Genomic DNA, 21,111 nt, shown 5'->3' with positions numbered 1-21,111 from the left:
TTCTGCCTGTCTATCCGTCCCTCCAGACATGCTACACAATTTCAGAGTGGGGCGAGTGCTGCAGCCCTAAAGCTAACAGACAGACAGACAGACAGACGACAGAGAGATGCGACGGTTTCGCCTCTTTCAACGCCTGCACTTTGTCCTCCTCCCCTCCTCCCTCCAGCCACATTTGGTTAGGGTTCTTTTTGGTTTGCTTCTGTCATTCCTTGGGTTGTGTTTTTGTTTGTTTGTTTTTTTTGGTTTGGGTTTATTTTTGGTATCCTCTTATAAAAAGTGTGACGCCTGCTCCCCTAACTACAGCGTGTCCCTCCTTCGCCTGTCCCATTGTACCCTTCTTTTGGGGGTTCAGAGTAAAGGATCAGTCCCCTAAATAAAGCTTCCCCCTTGGGTTTTTGGATGGGCCAGTTGGAGGGGATTACACCAGGGGGCTTCCAGTGGTAGCGTCCTGTCCCCTCTGTGTCTTTATTGTGTTCATATGTCTTGGCTGAGGCTCTTTAAGAAGAGCTTGAGACAGCCTTGAGAATGCTTTGGTTTCCATTTGAGAATTAATGGCAGTCTGAGGTGGAAAATGACAGTGAAATGTGATTGATGGAGTGATGATGGAAACAGACAAATACCAGTAAACATGTCTAGACAGACAGGTGTCGGGGGCGTCTACGCTGATTGACGAGGCAGGAATGAGAGCCGGCTGTGACTAAACTTGGCTTTATTGACTTATTTAGCCTTCAGTCTCAACAGTTATTACTTTAAATCTCCAATCACAGCCCTATTTCATACTTTCAAAATGGTCGCCACTCTTAACAAACGTCATTTTCGGTGTGTGAAGTTTCCAGGGCATGTTCATTTAGCCACGGACTCACCGATAATGGGTTATCTTTAAGAGTGAGGAAAGAGCGGTCTGATTAAGAGCACAAAATGTCACATGTTTAGGTCTTAATAAATCCACTCACACCTTGAAATCAACCCGCAGCGTGCCGACTCTACTTTGGATCTATGGCACTTGGTGAGGACTGAAACAAGCATCTCTTCACCCTCGTCATCTCTGTTCCTGCAGAACAGGCACGTTAAAAACAAAAAGGTACGCTGACAGCACAAATGCACGTGATGAAGACAATGACGATGACACTGGTAACGACTCAAAGCCCGAAAGCTAACACTAAAACGGCTGCAACAATAAATAGAAGCTGGATTGTAAAACGACACTAATAAATAATAATAAAAAAAAAAACAGCAAATCCCGACTGTACTTCTCAAGGTGTAAAAAATAGATAGCGAATAACAAACCCTCTGTCAAGGAAATAGGAAATAAAAAGGAGAGAGGAAAGCTATTCTACGCTCTTCGAACCAGAGGTAGGTCAAGAGACGAACACGTGAAGATACAGCAGAAGTGGCGATCATTCATACATGAGCTGTTCAGTAACAATCTTTTACAAAATTATCCAAAATATCTGGTGTGAAAACCGATGACAGACACATGAGCTGACACAGACAGGATGAGTCGATGGCAAGATGGATTGGCTCTTGATGTGTGTGTGTTTGTGTGTGTGAGTGTGTGTGAGTAGCAGTAGCAGTAGAGTCCTGGTCCTGGATAGCTTCAGTATTTACACGTCCTTTGAATAAAGCTTTTCTCTCCGTATTTTTGGTTTTTGGTATTTGGGATTTTGGTATGGTTGTCATTTTTTTTTTCTTTTTTTTTTTGTCATTGTGTATTCCTCCTCCGCCTCCTCCTCAGGTAAATTTTTGGTTTAAACTTATCCTCCCTACTCCTCTTCCTTCAGACCCGCAGCTTTTCGAAATAATAAAAAAGAAAGGAAAACGTAAGCACAGTCCTCCTCTCCGTTTTTTGTCCTTGCCGCCATTCCTTTGTCACATAGTAAAGTTATCTTTTGTCATTTTTGGTTTATGCACTCCGACATGCATCTCCGCCGTCTCCTCCGTCTCTTCGTTAAAGAGTCATTGGTTTGTTTTCCTTCGGACAGAAAGAGTGGAGAGGCGCCATGTCGATATCACGTGTTACTGACAAAAAGGTCCCACGTTGCCTCCTCCCCATCTGTTTGGATAGATAAAGATTTTTGGTTTCAATCTTCCCCTTTCCCCCCCTTCTCCCCTCTTTCACTTCTTTCCCTCCCTCTCTCCTCTTTCATTCTGTGTATTTTTGGCATTGAAAGGCTGGGAGAGACAGAGAGAGAGAGCCATTGCGAAAAAAATAACGGAAGAAGAGCGCAAGAGAGAGAAAGAGATAGCTTTGGTGTGAAAGGCGAGGTTCTCGTTTCCTCCTTCCTCCTCCTCTCTGATTGGCCCTTGGCGTGGTCACTCAATCTTGGCTCCGCCCAGAGAGGGCGGGCTGTGTGCCATTTCGCTGGAGGAGCAGGAAGAGGCGGGGCTGGAGCAGGGGGAGGGGGAGCAAGGGGTGGGGCTGATGCTGCTGGCGGAGGGGAAGGGGGAGGGCTGGGAGGCTTTGGCTACGGCGGCGCTGATCAGTCCAGCGCCGGGGTTCTGGCCCATGTGAAGGAGGGCGGGGTGGTTGAGGAAGAGGGAGGAGGGGAGGCCCCCTGCCTGGCCCCCAGAGGCCCCCAGCATCACCTTACTGGCTCCCTCAAGACTGGAAAGAGGCAGCTGGCCACCACTGGCTGCTAGGGCTGAGGGAGGGGAAGAGAGGAGGAGAGAAAGAGGTTAAAGAGATATTTTTTGTATTTGGCTCATCATCAGGTTCATTTTTGATGTAAATGTGTCTTTCCAACTTAAACTAATGCAGTCCTCCACTCATTTTTTTGTCCTTTTCAAGATTCCTTTTTTAGAAGTCATTAAAAGCGTCAGCGCTTTTGAGCAGTTTGTCATGAAGTGAGTCAATGTATGCATCACCTCTCTATCAGCCTGCCTCATCTACAGCTACTCAGATTAATAATTCCCTGCAGTACATAACCAAGCCAGAGAAAGTGCCTGAACTTGTTGCAATCAGCAGAGGTAGGTGGAGAATAACCGTCACCACCTCTTTTAAACAAGGGGCACAGGGTGGGGCCACAGGGTGCTCGGAGCGCGCTGAGAAACACTTCACTTTGCAAAATACACAATTTCAACACTGTGCCAACAGATAACAGCTTGTCTAATATCTGTTGCAAGCTAATCTCGTGGGATCAGATCGAGCGCTGCGACAGGTACGCTGACATGAGTGGTCTGCTGTTATGGAAACAAGGCTGACGACACACAACGCTACGTGTGAACGCAGCCTAATAATATTTGCGATCACATAGCAACAGCAAAACAGGTTTTTTTAATTCATTGCAGAAAAACCCATTCCGCACATGAACTCCTCAAAGCTCAAGATGTCTTATGGGTGCCCTGCATCACAGTCTGCTGAGGCTACTTTTGGTGAAGAAACTGTGATTTCTGCCTCCTGAGTGATCGATCTCTTGGCGTGTGTGTTGAGCATCCAAGTGGAGTGAAATGGTGAGTCCAAAATGTGGCTCTTGCTTTGTGACTCTAACACTAAAATCTGGATGTTTCATCATGTTGCTGGTGCACGTATTCACATATTTCCCTGATTCCAAAAAAGTTTGGATGCTGTGTAGAAACGTGAATAAAAACAGAACGCAATCATTTGCAAATGAGCTTTGTTTACCGGCAACACTTTACAAAGCGTCCCTGAGCTCATGTCGTAATATCCTTCCTACAGTCATGTGTTCACAAAATGGTGAACCTCGCTCCATCCTCTCATGTGAACGACTTTCCAGGATGCCCCTTTCATACCCAATCATGATGCTATCACCTGTTACCAATGAACCTGATTACCTGTGGAATGTTCCAAACAGGTGTTTTTGGAGCATTCCAAAACTTTCTTTAGTTGCTCTTGTCCCAACTTGTTTGAAATGTGATTAAGCAATGAATCTGATGAGGTTTAACATTGAATATATTGTCTTTATACTGTTTTTAGAATATTTCAAAAAGGATAAACAAATGATCGCATTCTGTTTTACTTATGTTTTTCCACGGCTTCCCGGCTCACGGTTGTAAAGATAAATAAAAGCCTCCAAACAACTAAAATAAACATCCCCAACAGCAACGTACATTTTGGTGAGTCTGACTTGAACAGTGATGAAATGAAGAGATGAAAGGCTACAGATGAGTGAGACGGCAACAGACGCACACACAAAAACGTAGCCCACTCATTAACGTAACCATCGTCAGTCACACACAGACACTTGATGGGATGGATTAATGGATGTCAATGGTAACATGTAAGTCATTCTACCTTTCTACAACTGTGTCTGTCCTCAGCTGCTTTGCACTGTGGATGAGCTAAAACCCTCCACTGCCTATTCATCCATGTCTCCAGCCTGCAGTCTACCAGTGCGATTTGATTCACCCACCATGCATAACTGTATTACTCATCATCACACTTCTCTTTTTAATACATCTCTCTCCCCCTTCTCACCCTCACACCGCAAAGCATGATTAGAAATTAGCTCTGCTGACGGTGGTCGGGACTGTTTGGTGGTCATTTCTGCAGGATTGTGTATTTGTTTTTTCTCCTGTGCTATTCTCGTGTTGTTCTCAAGTGTAGGAAGGTGTGTGTGTGAGGGGATGTGTCGTGTACAGCATGTGGCTGAGTTTGAGCATTTATGTGTGTGTGTAGGAGTGTATGAGAGACAAAGGTTTGTGTAAGTGTTTGAGAGGAGGGAAATGTATTGCCAGTGTGCTGCTGAACATAAAAACTCTTTTCTGGGTATTTTTATGTATTCTGTGACCCTGAGATTTTTCCAGAAATGAAATTAATAAAGTGCACCTCCACCTCAGCCTTGACCTCCAAATTATATTCTGCTTATTAGCAGTGCTGATGCTAAATTTCATGTCTTTTCCTTTTCACTCTCCCGACATAAATCCACCTCAGTGTCTTTCTTCCTCACACACACACACACACACACACACACCTTGGATAGTGGCCAGGGGATTGTTACCGAGGAGGGCTTGGCTCATCCCTGTGTTAACTCCCATCACAGTGTTCCTGTTGTGTCACACACGCACACACGCACGCAGCACCATACATGTGCAAGCATATATACGAACACAGGCAGGCAGAGGAGAAAAGGTGAGAAAAAAAGCAGGTTTAGCAGCAAGGACAAGCGGAGGGCAAATTCAGCACATATACAGAGCAGCAGTTCGCTGACAGTTGGCTGTACAGGTGTAAACAATAGGTTAGAAATGCAGAAAGAAACAGGACATCTTGGAAAAACGTACAGAACTCCATAATCTCTCGTGAACTATGCATTTACGGTCAAGGACAGAAGTGATTCAATACAAGAGCACAGCATTCTGTGCTGAACAAAAGTGTATTGCACTGTGTATCTGCATGTGTGTCTCTGTCGTATTCACCTCAAGTTTGCAGCAAAATCGGTGATGTAGTTAGACACGTCACCGTTCTTTTTACCCATACGCCATAAGCTGTGAACACAAGAACCACACACACAAACACACACAGGGTTATAAAGCACTGCTGCACAGGGGGAGCAGTGGCGCCCAATGGCACGTCGGGATATCAGCGCGTGTGAGCACAAACAATCACTGTGTGCGTGTGTGTCGACCATTTAACTACAAACTGCAGGTGAACCGAGCGTGGTGCAGCGCAGCGTTCATGGTGAGCCTGTTTATGGAGATGTGTGGCTTTGCGTTCTCAAATGTTTTGTCTCAATTTATTCAGCGGAAGCAGTGATCTTCTAATGAATATTCATGAATCAGATGAATGTTAACTCCAAACAGCCGTCACACATTAAGGGTCAGTTCATTCAAATCACAAAAAGGTATTTAGCCGGGCAGATTCTGTGGGTTCTGCTTCGTTTATTTAGGTTTTGCAATATCCATCTCTGAGATTGTTGCTGCCAAGCCAGTACACAGAAGTATAATTTTGTATGTGGTGCTCACATCAGTGAAAAATTTAATTTAAAAAAGTCAACAGCAACATGTTTTGCATTAGTTACTCTGGATAACACACTGCTAACAGTTTTAATAGGGACTATTTCTTCTGCAGAAATTCCAAAAAAGTTTGGATGCTGTGTCAAACAAAAATAAAACAGAATGGGACGCTCCTTTTTCACATGTACTCAACTGAGCAAGACCATCCATCCATCCATCCCATTTTCTATGCCGCTTATCCCTTTCGGGGTCGCGGGGGGGCCGGAGCCTAACTAGGCTGTCAACGGGCGAGAGGCGGGGTACACCCTCACACTCACACCTAGGGGCAATTTAGAGTCACCAATCAACCTAATGAGCATGTTTTTGGTCTGTGGGAGGAAGCTGGAGTGCCCGGAGAGAACCCACGCATGCACGGGAAGAACATGCAAACTTCACACAGAAAGGCCCGACCCGGGAATCGAACCTGCGACCTTCTTGCTGTGAGGCACGCGCACTACCTGCTGCGCCACCGTGCAGCTACAATATATTTAATGTTTTACCACATGAGCGTCATTGATTTTTGCAGCTATATGCCTGCAGGAGCAACTAAAGGCTAGGAAAGTTGTGGAAGGCTCCAAAAACACCTGTTTGGAACCTTCCACAGGTAAACAGGTTCATTGCTAACAGGTGAGAGTATCATGATTGTGTGTGAGAGGGGCATCCTGGAAAAGCTCGCCTCCACTGCATTGGAGTGGAGGCGGAGATCTCAGCGCCAGGTTTGCTAAAAAGAACTAGGTCGTATGACATGTAGTCCAACCAAGGTGGAAGACTAATGTGTTTATCGCTGTTCCAAACGGACACACTTGAAGGCTCTGTGAACAGCCAGCCGTCATTGAGAGGGACAGTAATTCTTTAAATATGAGGGGTAATGATGCACATTTTCAGACAGCTTCCACTGGAAGGCATTCATAGTGCTGCGCTTGTTTGTACACATGAAAAGTGGCAGAAATAGTTGTCCAGAGGAAAAAAAAAAAAAGAGGGATTAAGGAAAAGTTCAGATCCCGCCAACTTTCTCACCTCCTCATACTGAGAAGACGGCTGCGTGAGGTGGGCGTGAATGTTGGATAGTCAGATTCAGAGAGTTATGGATATTGTTGGACGTGTTCCAACATCAGAAAGGCGTGGGGGGGAGGGGTTTCAGAAGTACATTGGCCCTATTTAGAGACAGATATCTGAAAACCTGGCCAAATACAACAATAAAACTAAGGTAATCAGGATTTTCTTTTTCATGATTTGAGTGAACTGATGATTTCACCATTAGCACTGTGACGTAACCGATCCCAGGTGGCGTGTCGTCTTTCGCTCACTTACCCTGTGTTAAGGTTGAGTGTGCTGTGGCTGGGAGTGGCTGGGCTGGCCGTGCTGCGGGGAGGAGGAGGAGTCACCGGGGAGGGTGCGGAGCTGAGGGAGGGGTGGGTGGAGGTGAGGCTGGAAGTCAGGGGGCAGACGGGGGACATGGTGGTCACTGTTGTGCTGCTGAGACTGGTCACGGCCTGCGACAGCTGGCTGGACATCTGGCAGAGAGAAAGAGAGACAGATTCAGGTTTATGAAACTGAAGCCAGCAGAATAACGAGGTTTATTATCAACTGTTCATTAAAAGACACACTGGAAACATACTGCGAGGACTGTGATGCACTTGTATTATGTCGAGGTTGGATATTTACCATGTGAGGGCTGTAGCAGGGCGGTTTGTGCGTTGGTGGGGCAGCAGGGGGCTGGCTGGGCAGGGGAGGGGTGGCACTGCTGGGATTGATGCGCTTCTCTTTCTGCCGGCGGTTGCAGAACCAGACCCGGATCACTTCCTTCTCCATGTTGAGCTGCTCGGCGATCAGCAGGATCTCCTCTGAGGTAGGCTTCTGGTTCTGCAGGAAGGGAGGGAGACAGGAGTTCAGAGCATTTCAACAGTGCTACGTTTCAGACATGTGATGCAAAGCTTTAAAAAAAAAAATCACTTGTCAACACAGAGAGCAAGATCTGACATTTAAAAGCTCTGCTGAAAAATAGCGACTTAACAGACGCCTGTGCAGTATTTAAATGATGCTTTAAAACTTCATCTAAATCCATCTAAAAAAAAAGCATAGAAATTCATTGAGAGTGAAGAATAATCTTTAATTTGCCTTTTCGGATTTCCAGTAATTCCTTAATTAAATAATAAGGTTAAATATCTTACCGTCATGAATGAGCGTTCCAGGGCCACACGTACATTCGTCTCGATGCTGGTTCTCTTCTTTCTGCGGCGACCAGGAATCCCGTCGAAGCCCATCGAGGATGAGGACAGGGAGCTGGGGCTGGGCAGGGTGCTGTCTATGGACATGGTCTCTGATGAAAGAAAACAAACACACGTCAGACGAAGTGTCATGCAAGCTTTAAACTTCAAACATATCTTAAAGTAAACTACTGTCATTTTGATGAGAGCTCACCTGCATCGTTGAGCCACTTCTCCAGCAGTGGCTTCAGCTTGCACATGTTCTTAAAGCTCAGGTTGAGGGCTTCAAAGCGGGAGATTGTGGTCTGACTGAAGTCATTGCCATACAGCTTCCCCATGGCCAAGCCAACATCTCCCTGGTGGAGAGACAAAGGAAGGACGAGCAGCTTTAGACAAGTGAAAACACAAAACACTGAGTGGTAGTGTAACCAGCACGTACCTGTGTGAAGCCCAGTTTGATGCGTCTCTGTTTGAAAGTGCGGGCAAACTGTTCCAGCTCCTCCAGGTCACTGGGCTCCTCGGGGTGAGAGGTCACCGAGGGCACCGTGGTCACACCTCCACCAGCGCTCACCTCCACACTCTTATCTCGCTGTAGCATGTACGACGTCAGAGGAATGAAAGTGAGGGCGAGAGGGAAAGAGAAGAGGTGTTTATCACCGGTGCCGAAAACTGTTTTCCTTTGCGACTCACTAAGACTTCAAAGTTTCCTCATACCTGTGCTTGGAGTCCCATTCTAGGTGGAGCAGACAGCAGGCTCCCTTGGTTTTGCTGAGGTAGCGGAATTAGATTTGGTGTCGATAGGAGTCCTGAGAGGGAAAAAAAGAGCAAATTATCAACCAGAATTATGACGAAAAAGAAGATTTTATGTTAACATTAACATCTTATTTCAGCCGAAAACACAAAAATGATTCCAGTAAGAGGTCTGCCCACCTTGCTGGCCCTGCTGTGCCTGTGGGAGGAGGAACTGGGCAGGAGACGGGAGCGGGTGGCCAGGCACCAACACCAACTGCTGAAGCTGCAGCAACTGCTGGATGTCCTGTTCAATCAACAGAGAAAGGACTGATCAGAGACAATAAGAATGTATGAATTCTAAGGATAGATGGAGGCTTCAGTCAAAAATGTGATGTGGAGAGCAGCAGATGTGGACGTACAGAAAACGCAGAAGGAGGAGGAAACACTTTGTTATTGTATATAGTAAGAGAAAAGAAACGGAAAATGTGTGCATTCATGCAAGGTGGAAACTGTGAATCATGAAATATACAATTGACATGCACGAAGAATTGTTCCATGGCTGGTTCCTCAATCAAGCTGCGCATCAGAGAGTGGCTTTGATTGGCAGTCAGTACCTGGGCGGTGAGCTGGATTGGCTGGGAGAGGGTGAGCTGGGGTGGAGGAGGTGGGACAGGGACACTTTGGGCTGTCTGGTCCTGTGTGCTCTGTCCCTGTCCCTGGGACTGCGACTGGGCCTGCTGCCCTGTTTGTCCCACCTGCTGCTGCTGCTGCTGCTGTTGCTGCTGCTGCTGCTGCTGCTGCTGGGCTTGCTGATTTGCTGCTGCGGCTGCCTGAGCTTGCTGATTGGCTTGGGCGGCTGCATGGGCAGCATGAGCGGCGTGGGCTGCGCTGGACTGCTGCACAGCTGCAGCCAGGAGCTGCGCCTGAGCCTGCTGCAGCAACAACTGCTGCTGTGCTGGCAACAGAGCTGTCAACTGGCGAAGAGAAAGAGGAGAGGAGAGGAGAGGAGAGGAGAGGAGAGGAGAGGAGAGGAGAGGAGAGGAGAGGAGAGGAGAGGAGGAAATTGACATAAAGTGGAAAAGGAGGAAAAGGATGGAGGAAGACAAAGAAGGAAATAAAGTGTTCAAAAAGCAGCACAAGAGAAGCAAGCAGGGCAAAAAGCAAAGCAAAGTGTGTGTCTGTGTGCATATGTGTTGTAAGTCTCTCTTACTCCTGCTAGTTGGGAGCCGGTCAGCATGAGCTGTGTATGCTGCAGGGCCGTCTGTGAGGGGGTCGGGCCGTGAGAGAGAGGAAGGGCTGGGGACATCTCAGCACACTCCTCCATCTTATTCTGTGCGGAAGACAGAAAACAGAGGGATAAATGTAGAAGAAATAAAAACATACATGCATCCAAAAAAAACAAGCCTGCACTAAAAAGGCAATCAGAGAAAAAGAGAGAGCAACTATCAAAAACATGAGACAGGGAATTTCCCTTCCCAGAGCTTAGAAGTGGTCCAATAATCCAATCAGAACGTGCATGAGCTTACCTGGCTATGTAAGGTCATGATAGGCAGCGCTGGTTGTCGAAATTTCATGTGAAATTATGTGTAAGCTGATCAGAAATGTGTCTCTAGTGTGTCTCAGGGAATGAAAGTCCACTAGTCTCTCTTTTTCTTGCACAAAGAGATAATCTTTTTTTTTCCCCCTGGGATCAGGCATGTTTGAACTGGCAAAGGGGGGAGTCAGGGGGGGCTCTTCCAGGTTACTGATTTGCATATCTCGTGTGGTATGCAAATTAGGATGATTTCACTTTTTGGTAAGTTGTAGCATTATAGATTTATGTGAGTTCTGAATGTGCTTTGTGAAGGGAGAGTGCCATCATGCTCTCTGTGTATTTGTTTACATTCAAGGCTGGGTGGACACACTACGAACGGCGGCGTCAAACACAACAAAAGAGCGATTGAACTGTCAATAAACCTGCTGTGCGACGTTAAAACACAAAAGCTCCACAAACATAGGCCCAGACATATGCACAGACATGCAGAGGCAGCTCAGTAAGAGACACACACACACACACACACACACACACACACACACACACACACACACACACACACACGCACACACACACACTCACCTTGCTGCTGCTCAGGGTTGGTGAGAGAGGAAAGGGATTGACTTTCATTGATTGAGCCTACAGGAGGAGAATAAGAAAATGTTCAAATGTTTTATTTTTTCTACTTTCTTTGCTCCTACAAATAGTTCACTTATCAACCCAAAATGATTTTGAATCAATTATGATCTTTTTTAACAAGTTTCATTAATTTATGGAGCAACATTCACTGCTTCTAAACTGTTTAAATGTGAAGATTTTCTGCGTTTTCTCAGTTTTATTCCTTCGTTAATCGTTAATCGTACCAAATGGGGACTTTAAGATGTCACCTTGTGCATTTTTCACTATTGTCTGACATCATCTTTCACGTTCTGGAACTCCCTGCCTGACGATCTGAGGCTAGCAGAACTAGAAACATCTTTTAAATCACTTCTCAAAACTTCTATTTTAAAAAAAAAAAAAAAAACCCTTTTATTAAAGCTGTTTCCAACATGTCTTATCTGTTTTATGTTTGCCGTTACTGTTGGGTGTTTCATTCCTTTGTATTCTGTCCACCATGTGAAGCACTTATTACTAAATAGACTAAAGGATCACGTGAAAAACAATGGACAAATTAATGGATCATGGAAATAATCCGTCCTACAGATATCCGACTGGCACTGTTATCTTTGCTGGTGCATCATTGTAGATGAAAGAAGTGGAAGATAATCGTAATAATCACAGGAGTCAGACGTACCTGGTGATTTGATTCAGGTCCATTCCGCTCTGAATCTGTGTAGGAGGTAAAGGAAAAAGTGAGAAACTGATCACGCGTTAGAGCACAAACGCACAGATGACTGAGATATACAGTATCATGTATTTACAACTATTTACACACAAAACATACGTTGTGTATTTGCTGCCATGAACAGCAGCACATCATACCTGTGCCCTCCAATGGTGAGTCAGCCCCTGCTTTCTCCACCTCTACTGGCTTTGACATCCTGATATCTGTGAAAGGAAGACACACCGATAAGTAAGTCAGCATGGCTGATTCTTAAATCTGCGTCAGAGAAAAGTGCAGACAGAAGCAGGCCATCATAATCCCGATGACGAAGGGGGAAAGAGGTCGGCCAGGCCACCGATCTTAGAGAGACTGGGGTTGAGTGTTTTCAGGTCACAGGTGGAGCCTACACACTGTACACCGAGCAACGTGGCTGAGTCACTTACATGTTGAATCCAGCCCACATTCATTCACTCTTTCCAATCAGAGGTTTAACATAAGAGTAGGCTGACCCAAACTGTTTGCTTGTTCTAAATTTAACTCCTGATGTACGTGGGAGCAACTAAAAATGTCTCACGTCGTGTGTCATTCATCGTAAGACCACATCACTTCCTGGTTGATACTGTATTGGGACAGTCCCTATGGCAACAGCAGCGCAGGGAGGAACAACAAATTAAACTCTCTAATGCTGTTTATGACAAAAGAAATGGGGCATTTTGGCAGCAGAGAGCTTAGAGAAGATGGGAAAGAGGAGAGTTTTCAGAGGATGTGTGTGTGTGCATGTTTGATATACCTTTGTGTGTGTGTGCGTGTGTGTGTGTGCAGTTTTGTTTTGTTCATCACCTGACTGGATTATCTCACAGCAAGACTTTTTATTTGTCTGAAACCACAAACTGTAAGACAACTTTTTGTTGTGTCCATTTGAAACCTTTTCTCTCTCTCTCTCTCTCTCTCTCTCTCTCTCTCTCTCTCTCTCTCTCGCTCTCCTGTTCTCTCTCCCCCGACACACACGCACACACACACACACACACACACACACACACACACACACACACACACACACACACACAGACACGCAGAGCTACTTCCCTTTTGTGAAAACATGCAAATCTGCCCAACGACCCAACTAATTATATCTGCCACCTGCAAAATAAACTCTCAGTCTCCCTCCTTCTTCTTCTCTCTCCCCTCTCCCCCCCCATCTCTCCTGCCTTCATCCTGTTTTTTTCTCACGTTACAGATGAGAGAGCGCTCACACTACGGCAAATGCTAATTTTTCCCATTAATCTATTGCTGTGCTTTTGTCAATGTAACACATTTGATACAGAAAGCACTCTTAGTCAACTTTCTGCCATGCCAACAAGCAAAGGATGAGGCATGTTTTTCACCATTGGGGGGCAGCAGTGACACATGGAGAAGATGACAAACCTGCTCCACTGACCACCGCTGACCTGATGCCACTTCTCAACAGCCAAACCATCAGTCCAGCGCAGCCATTACAAAGACAAGAGCTTATAGACGAAATGAGCCACTCCCTGTTCAGAAGCACATTCGGCAGCAGAAACACATTCGTTTCAGTTAAACAGATGTGAGAGCAGTGGACTTTGGTACATGCAGTGTCTTTTGGGGAAGGGGGAAGTGGCGCTCGGCAAGAAAAGATCCAGTCTGCCACCACACTGGTTATAACCTGGGGTCAGGGAACGCGCACACACAAACTGACCACAGGATTTCCCTCCAATAAATGGACTTCTGCAAAAAGCTTATTTGGTCACCAATGATGCGGACGCAAAAATATGGTTGATCTATTATGAGGTTCAATTCGTGGTTATTCCAACATTACACACAGCTCCTGCATTGTAAATTATCTGGCAGGGCTAAAACTGCCCAATGTTGCTCAATTTCTGGTGAAAAAACGCTGAATCTCCACCTAAACTTACCTTATTCCTACCAAGATGCACACATTTAATGCAAAGCAGAATTAAAAACACATATCTCTCGTGTTACTGTGGACCACGCTCAAATCATCAGTGTGTGCGGTGTACAATCCCAAAGCCAAATCCACCATATAAAATGATTGTCCAGCTCATAAAACAGCTGTAATGTTAAGTTCCCATAGTGCAGCCTCCTGTACTGTTCTGCCAGCTCACGGGACACCCGGGGAAGGTGTGTGTATTGATTCATGGTTCAAAATGGCCTACAGACAGTAGCATGGTGGATAATGTGGTCAGTAATACAGTGGTGGGACAGTATATCAAGATGCTGTGTCTTTTTCTCACTTCCCCTCCCGACTTCCCCTTGTACCGGGTTGAACGCAGAGTGCTAAACCCAACACTTACTGTCAGCGAGGCTATTAATATTAGCCTGCTCTCTCTCACTCTTTCTCCCTCTCTTTCACTCTCTCTTTTTACAACACAGTGCTGCATACACAAACACAACTAATTTTACTTTACTCTGATCATTTTTACAATAACAGTGGATTTAAATAAGTATGAAGATAAGAAGCAGCGTCTCTTCTCAGTGGCTCTTTGCTCGTCTTTGTACATGGAGTAAAAACTGAATTTACAGTAGAAGCATTTTTCCAAGTACAAGGTTAAATTACTGTGTCTATTTCATCCATCATTAAGCTGTTACAGCATATGCTAATCTTGAGGCAAAGCTCAGGGTTTATCTTTGACCCAGTGAGACCAGAGAGCATACTCACTGTATCTTAAACAGACCAAATTTAATGCTGTATAATCCTGTGTCATGAATAAGTGATGCAATAGAAAGGAACAAGGAAGAACAGTGTCTGCGCTCACTCAGGACTGTTTCTGTTATTCTCCTCTGGGTATTTTGGCTGAGATGAAACTCTGTTGCAACCATCCCGAACCTCCCTCCAAGACACCCTGCGCCACCACCCCTCACCCGACTTCCTGATTCAGGATAAAACCCCACTGTCGAGCGGGGTGTCTGGGAACTGGAGTCATCACATTTGATAACCATGGATTTCAAAAACCACCCAATTCTGACTGCGAAAAAATATTTTCCACTTAAAACTTCGCGTCAAATCACGGTTATCCAGCTCAACAGCTTTGGAACATCTGAGTGAGGATGAAGAAATTAGTTGACATCGAAATCTGAGAATGAGATCGGGAGATGAAAACTATACAGATATGAGTGATTTAGGACTAAAGCAAGGAACTTAATTGGAAAATCGTACGATAAAGGACCAAGTTAAAGGAAAACCTGAGATGTCACAGCAGCAGCAGTCTGACCATCAAGGCTGTGACATTTCATTATAGTCTGTGCCGCTGACATTGTTGGTTGTTGTTGTTTACAACACAAAAATGACTCATGACATGCTAAACATGAGCTCATAAAACACATCCATGGACACGCTGAAAATGCTGCTTGAATACAGACAGATGTCACTGTGGCAGAAGCTCCCTGACAGTTTAAGCTACATGCAGAAATATGTTAATTTTTCAAAGTAAGGAAATATTTTTTTTAACTTTTTGCACTGTACTGACTGTATGATTAATTAAAACTGGGGAAATGCTAAAAGAGAAAACTTAATATTCCTCATTTAGTCATTTATAATTCAGGCATAAATGAGCAAAACTGCTGAGCTGCTTAATGAACTTTGACCTGACTCAGACAGCAGAATATGGAAATAAATGCACATCATTTTGAACTAAGGAAAATTAATTATTCCATTTTTCGGACAACTTTTTTGCACTAATTTTGGAGCCCTGTTTTATTTGCGTCCTGCAGTGTTGCTGTTCGTTGCAGTTTGGTGCTTTCACACTGGTGTGAGTAACTAACCGAAGGTTACAGCAGTGACCATAACAGGTTAGGGGCTCGGTTAAGATGTGACTCAACGATTTGTAAAGCGTGAATCACTCCAAAGATCATCCAAGAAACTTGTAATATTTTAGAAATCACATCAGCACATCAAAGACTGGGAAATATGAGCTAATTGACATTTAAAAATTAATTTCTGGCAATCGGTGAGTCAGCTCACAGCCCGCTGTGCTTTTCTTTGAGGCTGGCTGTCGGTCAAATGAGACTGTGTCTGCCACTTCTCTCAGCCCGAGCTGACCACTAAAACAAGGCCGCAGGGTATGAGGAGTCACATTTTGTTCTGCTCTGTTTTCACATCAATTTTCAAAAACTGACAATGACTGAAAATTCTTATTTTAAGCATTTCTGCTGCTTCAATTGTCTGTCTATTTTTTAAACAAGTATCTCTGCATTTGGCCGCCTTGAATATGTGTTTTGAATTAATTGCCATAAATTTAAATTTGAAAATAAGCAAAGCAATAATCAGTGCAACACACGTTCACATTTTCCGCACACACACGTGCACATTTTCCGCACACACACACACACACACACACACACACACACACACACACGCACACACACACACACACACACACACACACACACACACACACAAGTTCAAACAGTAGTTTGAAAGTTGCAAGGGAAAGAACCTTATCAGCTAAATATCAATAAACTGAATGCACAGGTGACACGACCGTAATGCTACAGACTACAGACAATGAGAAGAAAAGCTTTTTAAATATGACAAACTAAAATTAACCACAATATAGAAAAATACAGGTGAGACACGTCAGCTGCAACATCGCTTTTTCATCACCAGCATGTTTCATTTCCAGAAACTTTTTTAGCATTCAGAACTCAGTATAAACAAAAACACACACACATACACACACACACAGGCATGCTATGGGCTGACGAGTGTCTGACCTTTCTCTCTGCTGTGACAGGCATCCATCCATCCATCCATCCATCCATCCATCCATCCATCCATCCATCCATCCACATCTTTCTCTTCGTACCGCCTCTCGCTCTTTGATGTTCCCTAATTAGCTGAGCTTGTTAGACCCAGTGGCATTAATCAACAGTGTAGACACAGTTCTCCTTCTGTCACACACACACACACACACACACACACACACACACACACACACACACACACACACACACACACACACACACACACACACACACACAGTGCCCTCTTCCTCACGCAAAGCTTAATTGGTCCTGGTAAATGAGGGCCAGCAAAGAGAGGGCTGCACAGACAGTCACTCACCTGGCAACCACATACTGGAGAAGTCCTTTGCTGCTATTGCTGCCGTCTTGGTCATATCTGTGTCTGTGTGAGAGTGTGTGTGCGCGCTACGTTAAAGAAAAACTCTCACTCTCCCTCTCTCTCCGTCTCTCTCTCTCTCTCTAACCCAAAAGGAGGAGTGTATTAAATCATATGGTTGAGAGAATCACTCTCTCCCTCCCTCTCTTTCTCTCTTTCGCACATGACAGTCCACACGCCCAAGCCCCACCTCCTCCCCACATCCTGCAACACAACAGGAAGTAAGCCTCAAAAGTGTAGGAACTCGGTGCAGAGGAGAGAAAGACACAAGACAGAAAAAGAAAAAGAAAGGGGGACACGCAAGAGGTTAGAGAGTGGGAGAGAGTGAGTGAGTGAGTGAGCGAGGAGATAGAAGAGATAGACAAGGTGAAAAAGAGGGGGATGACGGAAAATGATGGCTCGGCTGGAAACAGCCACTCACACACACACACACACACACACACACACACACGCTCACTCACCCAAGAGAAAAACAGCCAGCTTGACATTCTTACCGAAGATCGTATGATACGTTCACAAGACACATGACCCACTGCACCTTTAACACCTATCCAAAACTCAACGGATCGGAGTTTTTCCTCAACCCTAAGTGATTTTAACAAGCTCTCCTAGCCTGTTTTGTCTACCATGAGTCATGATCACCTCTCCCCGGTCATATCTGTGGTTATATCTGAGTGTGGGGCTGTTGATAGCGAGTACATCAGTGGGTGTACGGTGGTCTGTCGAGGGAGGTCGGCACCAACAAGAGAAGATGTGAGACATCCTCAGCTAAGTTTACCAGCCACGGCTCCACTCTAAGCCGAGCGGAAGGAAAAACTCAGTCACTCACTGTACCGCTGACCACCCCACACTGTGGGCTGCACACTGTGATACACCACAGAAAGCCACACCGTGAATCGCTACATGTGGCAGGTACATGTGGCAAGAAAGTGGAACATTGCAGATAAACTAGATATGACCCACTATCAGCGTCGCCCACGAGGATTAACAGACTAAGAAGCTGCTAAATAAGTGAAAATCTGAAGTCGGGGAATGATCTCAAGGAAGAGGAATAGCGTGTTTCAGCAGAAATACTGCCTAGATTTTCAAATCTGAAAGCCTGGATGTGCTGCTCCGACAGTAGGCTGAGGTGACCACAAGGTGGCACTCTTGATTCTATAATCCTGATGAACAAACAGGCTCCATCCGAGATGAGGCAGATCACTGATCACCCCCTCCCTCCCTTTCCTTCTCCCTTGGTCCGAGTTCACTAATTCAAAAGCTAACGGCAGCAGAGTTCCCAAGTTTAACCTTATAAATACTTTATGTGGTGATTTACAACAGCCCAATGTACTGCTGGACGGACGCTCGCTCAGAAGTGCATACGGCACTACGCTAAAGGTGCCCTCAGTTATACAGAGGACATCTTCTTTAAATGTGTCCTCACATACATACAAAATACTGACATACTCACCGTGAAAAGAAATATCAGCATTAAAACTTCCCTGCAAACTCACAAATGCGCATGCAGCTTTCAGAGCTGAAATGATTCGTTGATTAATGATTAGTTGATCAAGAGAAAATTAATCAACTATTTTGATAATCGATTAATCACTTCAGTCACTCTTCAAGCAAAAAGGTCAAATCCCAGACTTCTCAAACATGAGGATTTTCTGCTTTTCTTTGTCATATATAGTAGTAAACTGAGCATCTTTTAATGAGGATGACACCTTGGACTCTGGGAAACTCTGATGGGGTTTTTCACTGCTTTATGACACTTAATAGGCAAACAACTCCCTAACCGATCTAGAAAATAATTGTTAGTCACGGCCCTAGCAGGATTTGATTGCCCAGTTCTTCCTTCTTTGTGGCACTAATCAAACAAACAACTAATATCAGAGTCCAACACCTGCAGGCTGGACACCAAACGGACTCAAGGCCTGAGGCAAATCTTCAATTTCGCCAATTTATTTGGCCACGTTATTTTCATGGTAATGTTTTGGCCTTCATCAGGGGCATGGACGGACAGACTTGTTTGTCTACCTGCAAGTAATCAGCGGAGAGCGAGAGAGTGTGTTTACGGATGTGTGGGTGAGTGAACCCATTGGCCAGGCCTGCCCAAGGACGGTGACAGACTGTGCGCTGGGGAGGGGGCGTTTCTGAGGGTCAGAGGTCGTCTGGGCAGCCCGGCTTTGGCCGTGACCTTTGTTCAAACTCCAGTCTACGCTCATAACTACCACAGGGTGTGTCTTTGTGTGTGTGTGTGTGTGTCTGTGTGTGCATACTTGAGTGTGTGTGTGTGTTTTATACAGTTCATGGCCATGGGGGGCCTTCCTGCCCCAAGGAGGTCTGAGCCTTGGTTACCATGGAGACCAGACCTAGCAACACTCCAGCCTCGCCACTTAGACGATATTGGGCCGATGGTAAATGGTCTCAATTGAAGTCCACATATTAACGCATACCACATAACAAACTGTGATAATACTGACTTGGGGAATATAATAAATGAATAAAAAAATAACAAATTAGCATTACACTGATTATCTTTATTACTCCAAATAAAGATAATGAGCTCGGTTTATGCAGAGTGTGTTTTGGTCACCATCAGAAGTTCTGTTTGTAAGATAAATAATAAACACACACATATATATACACGCACACAATCTGATAGTGGGACCCCAGGGAGGAAGATGGGGGGAGGTTCGGGCCTCTAGAGCTCCATCAATCACTCCACTGTCAGAGAGAGAGGGAGGGAGGAATGGGGGCTACTAAGAGAGAGAGAAGAGTAAAGGAAAAAGGAGGGGAATAAAGAATAAGGGAGAGAGTGGTGTGAATGAAGGTGAGAGAGAGACGCAGGAATAAAAAGACTGGAGAAACGATGTTAGCTGGGGGGAGGAGACTGTGTGTATAATGGGTCATTGCAGGGACAGTTCTGAGGTCTCCAAACCAGTTCAGTATCCCTCTACGGCTCGGTCCTCCTATATCTAGTGCAGCCTCGGGCCTGGAGCACACACTGGCTCTAATTCATATAATCCATCATATTCCTCTTCTTATAGAGGGGACAAAGCACGGCTCAGTGATGGACCCACCAAGTCCTATGCACAGTCTAACAGCAAGACTCTATTCTAGAAGGTGAGAGATTTAAAATCCAGTGTAGTGTATAGGTGTGTGTGTGTGCAGGTGTAGCCCCATGAGGAGCTGCAGGATTATAAACAGTGGGTCTAGCAGTGTGAAGACTACAGAGGTTGAGGTTTTGTATGAGAAGCAGCAGGGGCTAAAACACACTCACACTGTTGGCTACCATGGGACCGGCGCCATATCACACACATATACACGCCGCCTACACCTTTACAACACCTATTCCTCTCCTGTCCTAATACCTCTCAATCGCCCCTTTTCCTCTGGCCCCTCCGCCCCTCCGTCCTTCTCTCACACCGCTCCCCTCCTCTCTATATCATCTCGGCAGCCCATAGGGAGCCGGGCTTGTCTAGACAGACACCGCTCCCTCTCCCACGGCGCTACCAAGGTTGAAGCTCAAATCTTTTTCTTCGCTCCTCTCACCCCCTCTTCTTCATCGTCTCCTTCTTCTGCTGGCACAAGTGCGGCGGGACCACCGGCAGGAACTGGTGGCCTTCATCCCCGGCTCGAGGAGCACCGAGGCCACTTCAGACTAAACTGTTCACTTACACTGGCAAAGCAGGCTGTTGTGGAGAATTAGCCATCACATGCGCACAATTAAAACACAAAAAATGGGAATGCTTTACTTATGGCAGCCGTGATCTCTCCATGTTCTTTCCGCCCACCCTTCCCCTCTTTAACCTCGGCCCACACTTTACCTGCTCTGCCTCTTTACCTTCAAACCCTCTCATCATCATCGCGCTCTTTTTTCACGACCTTCCCCCTTTTCTTTCTCCAATTTAAACTTTCTCTTCTCTTCCTCCGTCTCTCTTTCTCCCTCAGACCTGCTGGTCAGCAGCAGCTGTGACATCACTGGCCACTGTTCTCCGCTCGGATTGGACACTCGGCCACGTTGCCAGGCAACAGCAGTGAAAGGTCTCAGTGTGAGCGTGTGTGCGGCGCGCGCGTGTATGTGTGTGTTTATGTCTGTTTATAGCTACGTGAGTGAAAGGTGTGTGAGCGATTTTCCTCGCCTTGCCCTTTATCTGTGCATGAAGAATGATCAGAACAGATCTACTTCTATGCTTTATCTCAGATCAAAGCATGTAGA

The 21,111-nt window shown here is 45.5% G+C and overlaps 1 protein-coding gene across 5 annotated transcripts in view; it reads right to left on the bottom strand.

Moving 5' to 3' along the window:
• Positions 1-241: 241 nt before the first annotated feature.
• The window catches only part of pou2f2b (POU class 2 homeobox 2b), a 41,900-nt gene continuing 21,030 nt past the window's right edge, over positions 242-21,111 (bottom strand). The window contains exons 2-16 of one of the 5 annotated variants that reach the window (XM_070967347.1): positions 11,905-11,970; positions 11,717-11,751; positions 11,005-11,061; positions 10,099-10,218; positions 9,503-9,862; positions 9,087-9,192; positions 8,871-8,962; positions 8,596-8,745; positions 8,371-8,512; positions 8,121-8,269; positions 7,615-7,812; positions 7,261-7,463; positions 5,374-5,442; positions 4,932-5,005; positions 1,702-2,642 (exon numbers count right to left, since the gene is read on the bottom strand). In XM_070967347.1, coding sequence (XP_070823448.1) covers positions 2,314-2,642; positions 4,932-5,005; positions 5,374-5,442; positions 7,261-7,463; positions 7,615-7,812; positions 8,121-8,269; positions 8,371-8,512; positions 8,596-8,745; positions 8,871-8,962; positions 9,087-9,192; positions 9,503-9,862; positions 10,099-10,218; positions 11,005-11,061; positions 11,717-11,751; positions 11,905-11,970 — 2,150 coding nt within the window. In that variant the 3' untranslated portion in view covers positions 1,702-2,313. Of the gene's footprint in view, positions 2,643-4,931; positions 5,006-5,373; positions 5,443-7,260; positions 7,464-7,614; positions 7,813-8,120; positions 8,270-8,370; positions 8,513-8,595; positions 8,746-8,870; positions 8,963-9,086; positions 9,193-9,502; positions 9,863-10,098; positions 10,219-11,004; positions 11,062-11,716; positions 11,752-11,904; positions 11,971-21,111 lie in introns of all 5 variants that reach the window. The other 4 variants (XM_070967350.1, XM_070967349.1, XM_070967348.1 and 1 more) reach the window with 4 other exon arrangements.

This window comes from Chaetodon trifascialis, chromosome 7 (assembly GCF_039877785.1).
Source record: "Chaetodon trifascialis isolate fChaTrf1 chromosome 7, fChaTrf1.hap1, whole genome shotgun sequence".
Classification (NCBI taxonomy): Eukaryota; Metazoa; Chordata; class Actinopteri; order Chaetodontiformes; family Chaetodontidae; genus Chaetodon; species Chaetodon trifascialis.
Note: the sequence above shows the minus strand (reverse complement) of the source record. Positions and strands in the feature narration are given on the sequence as shown.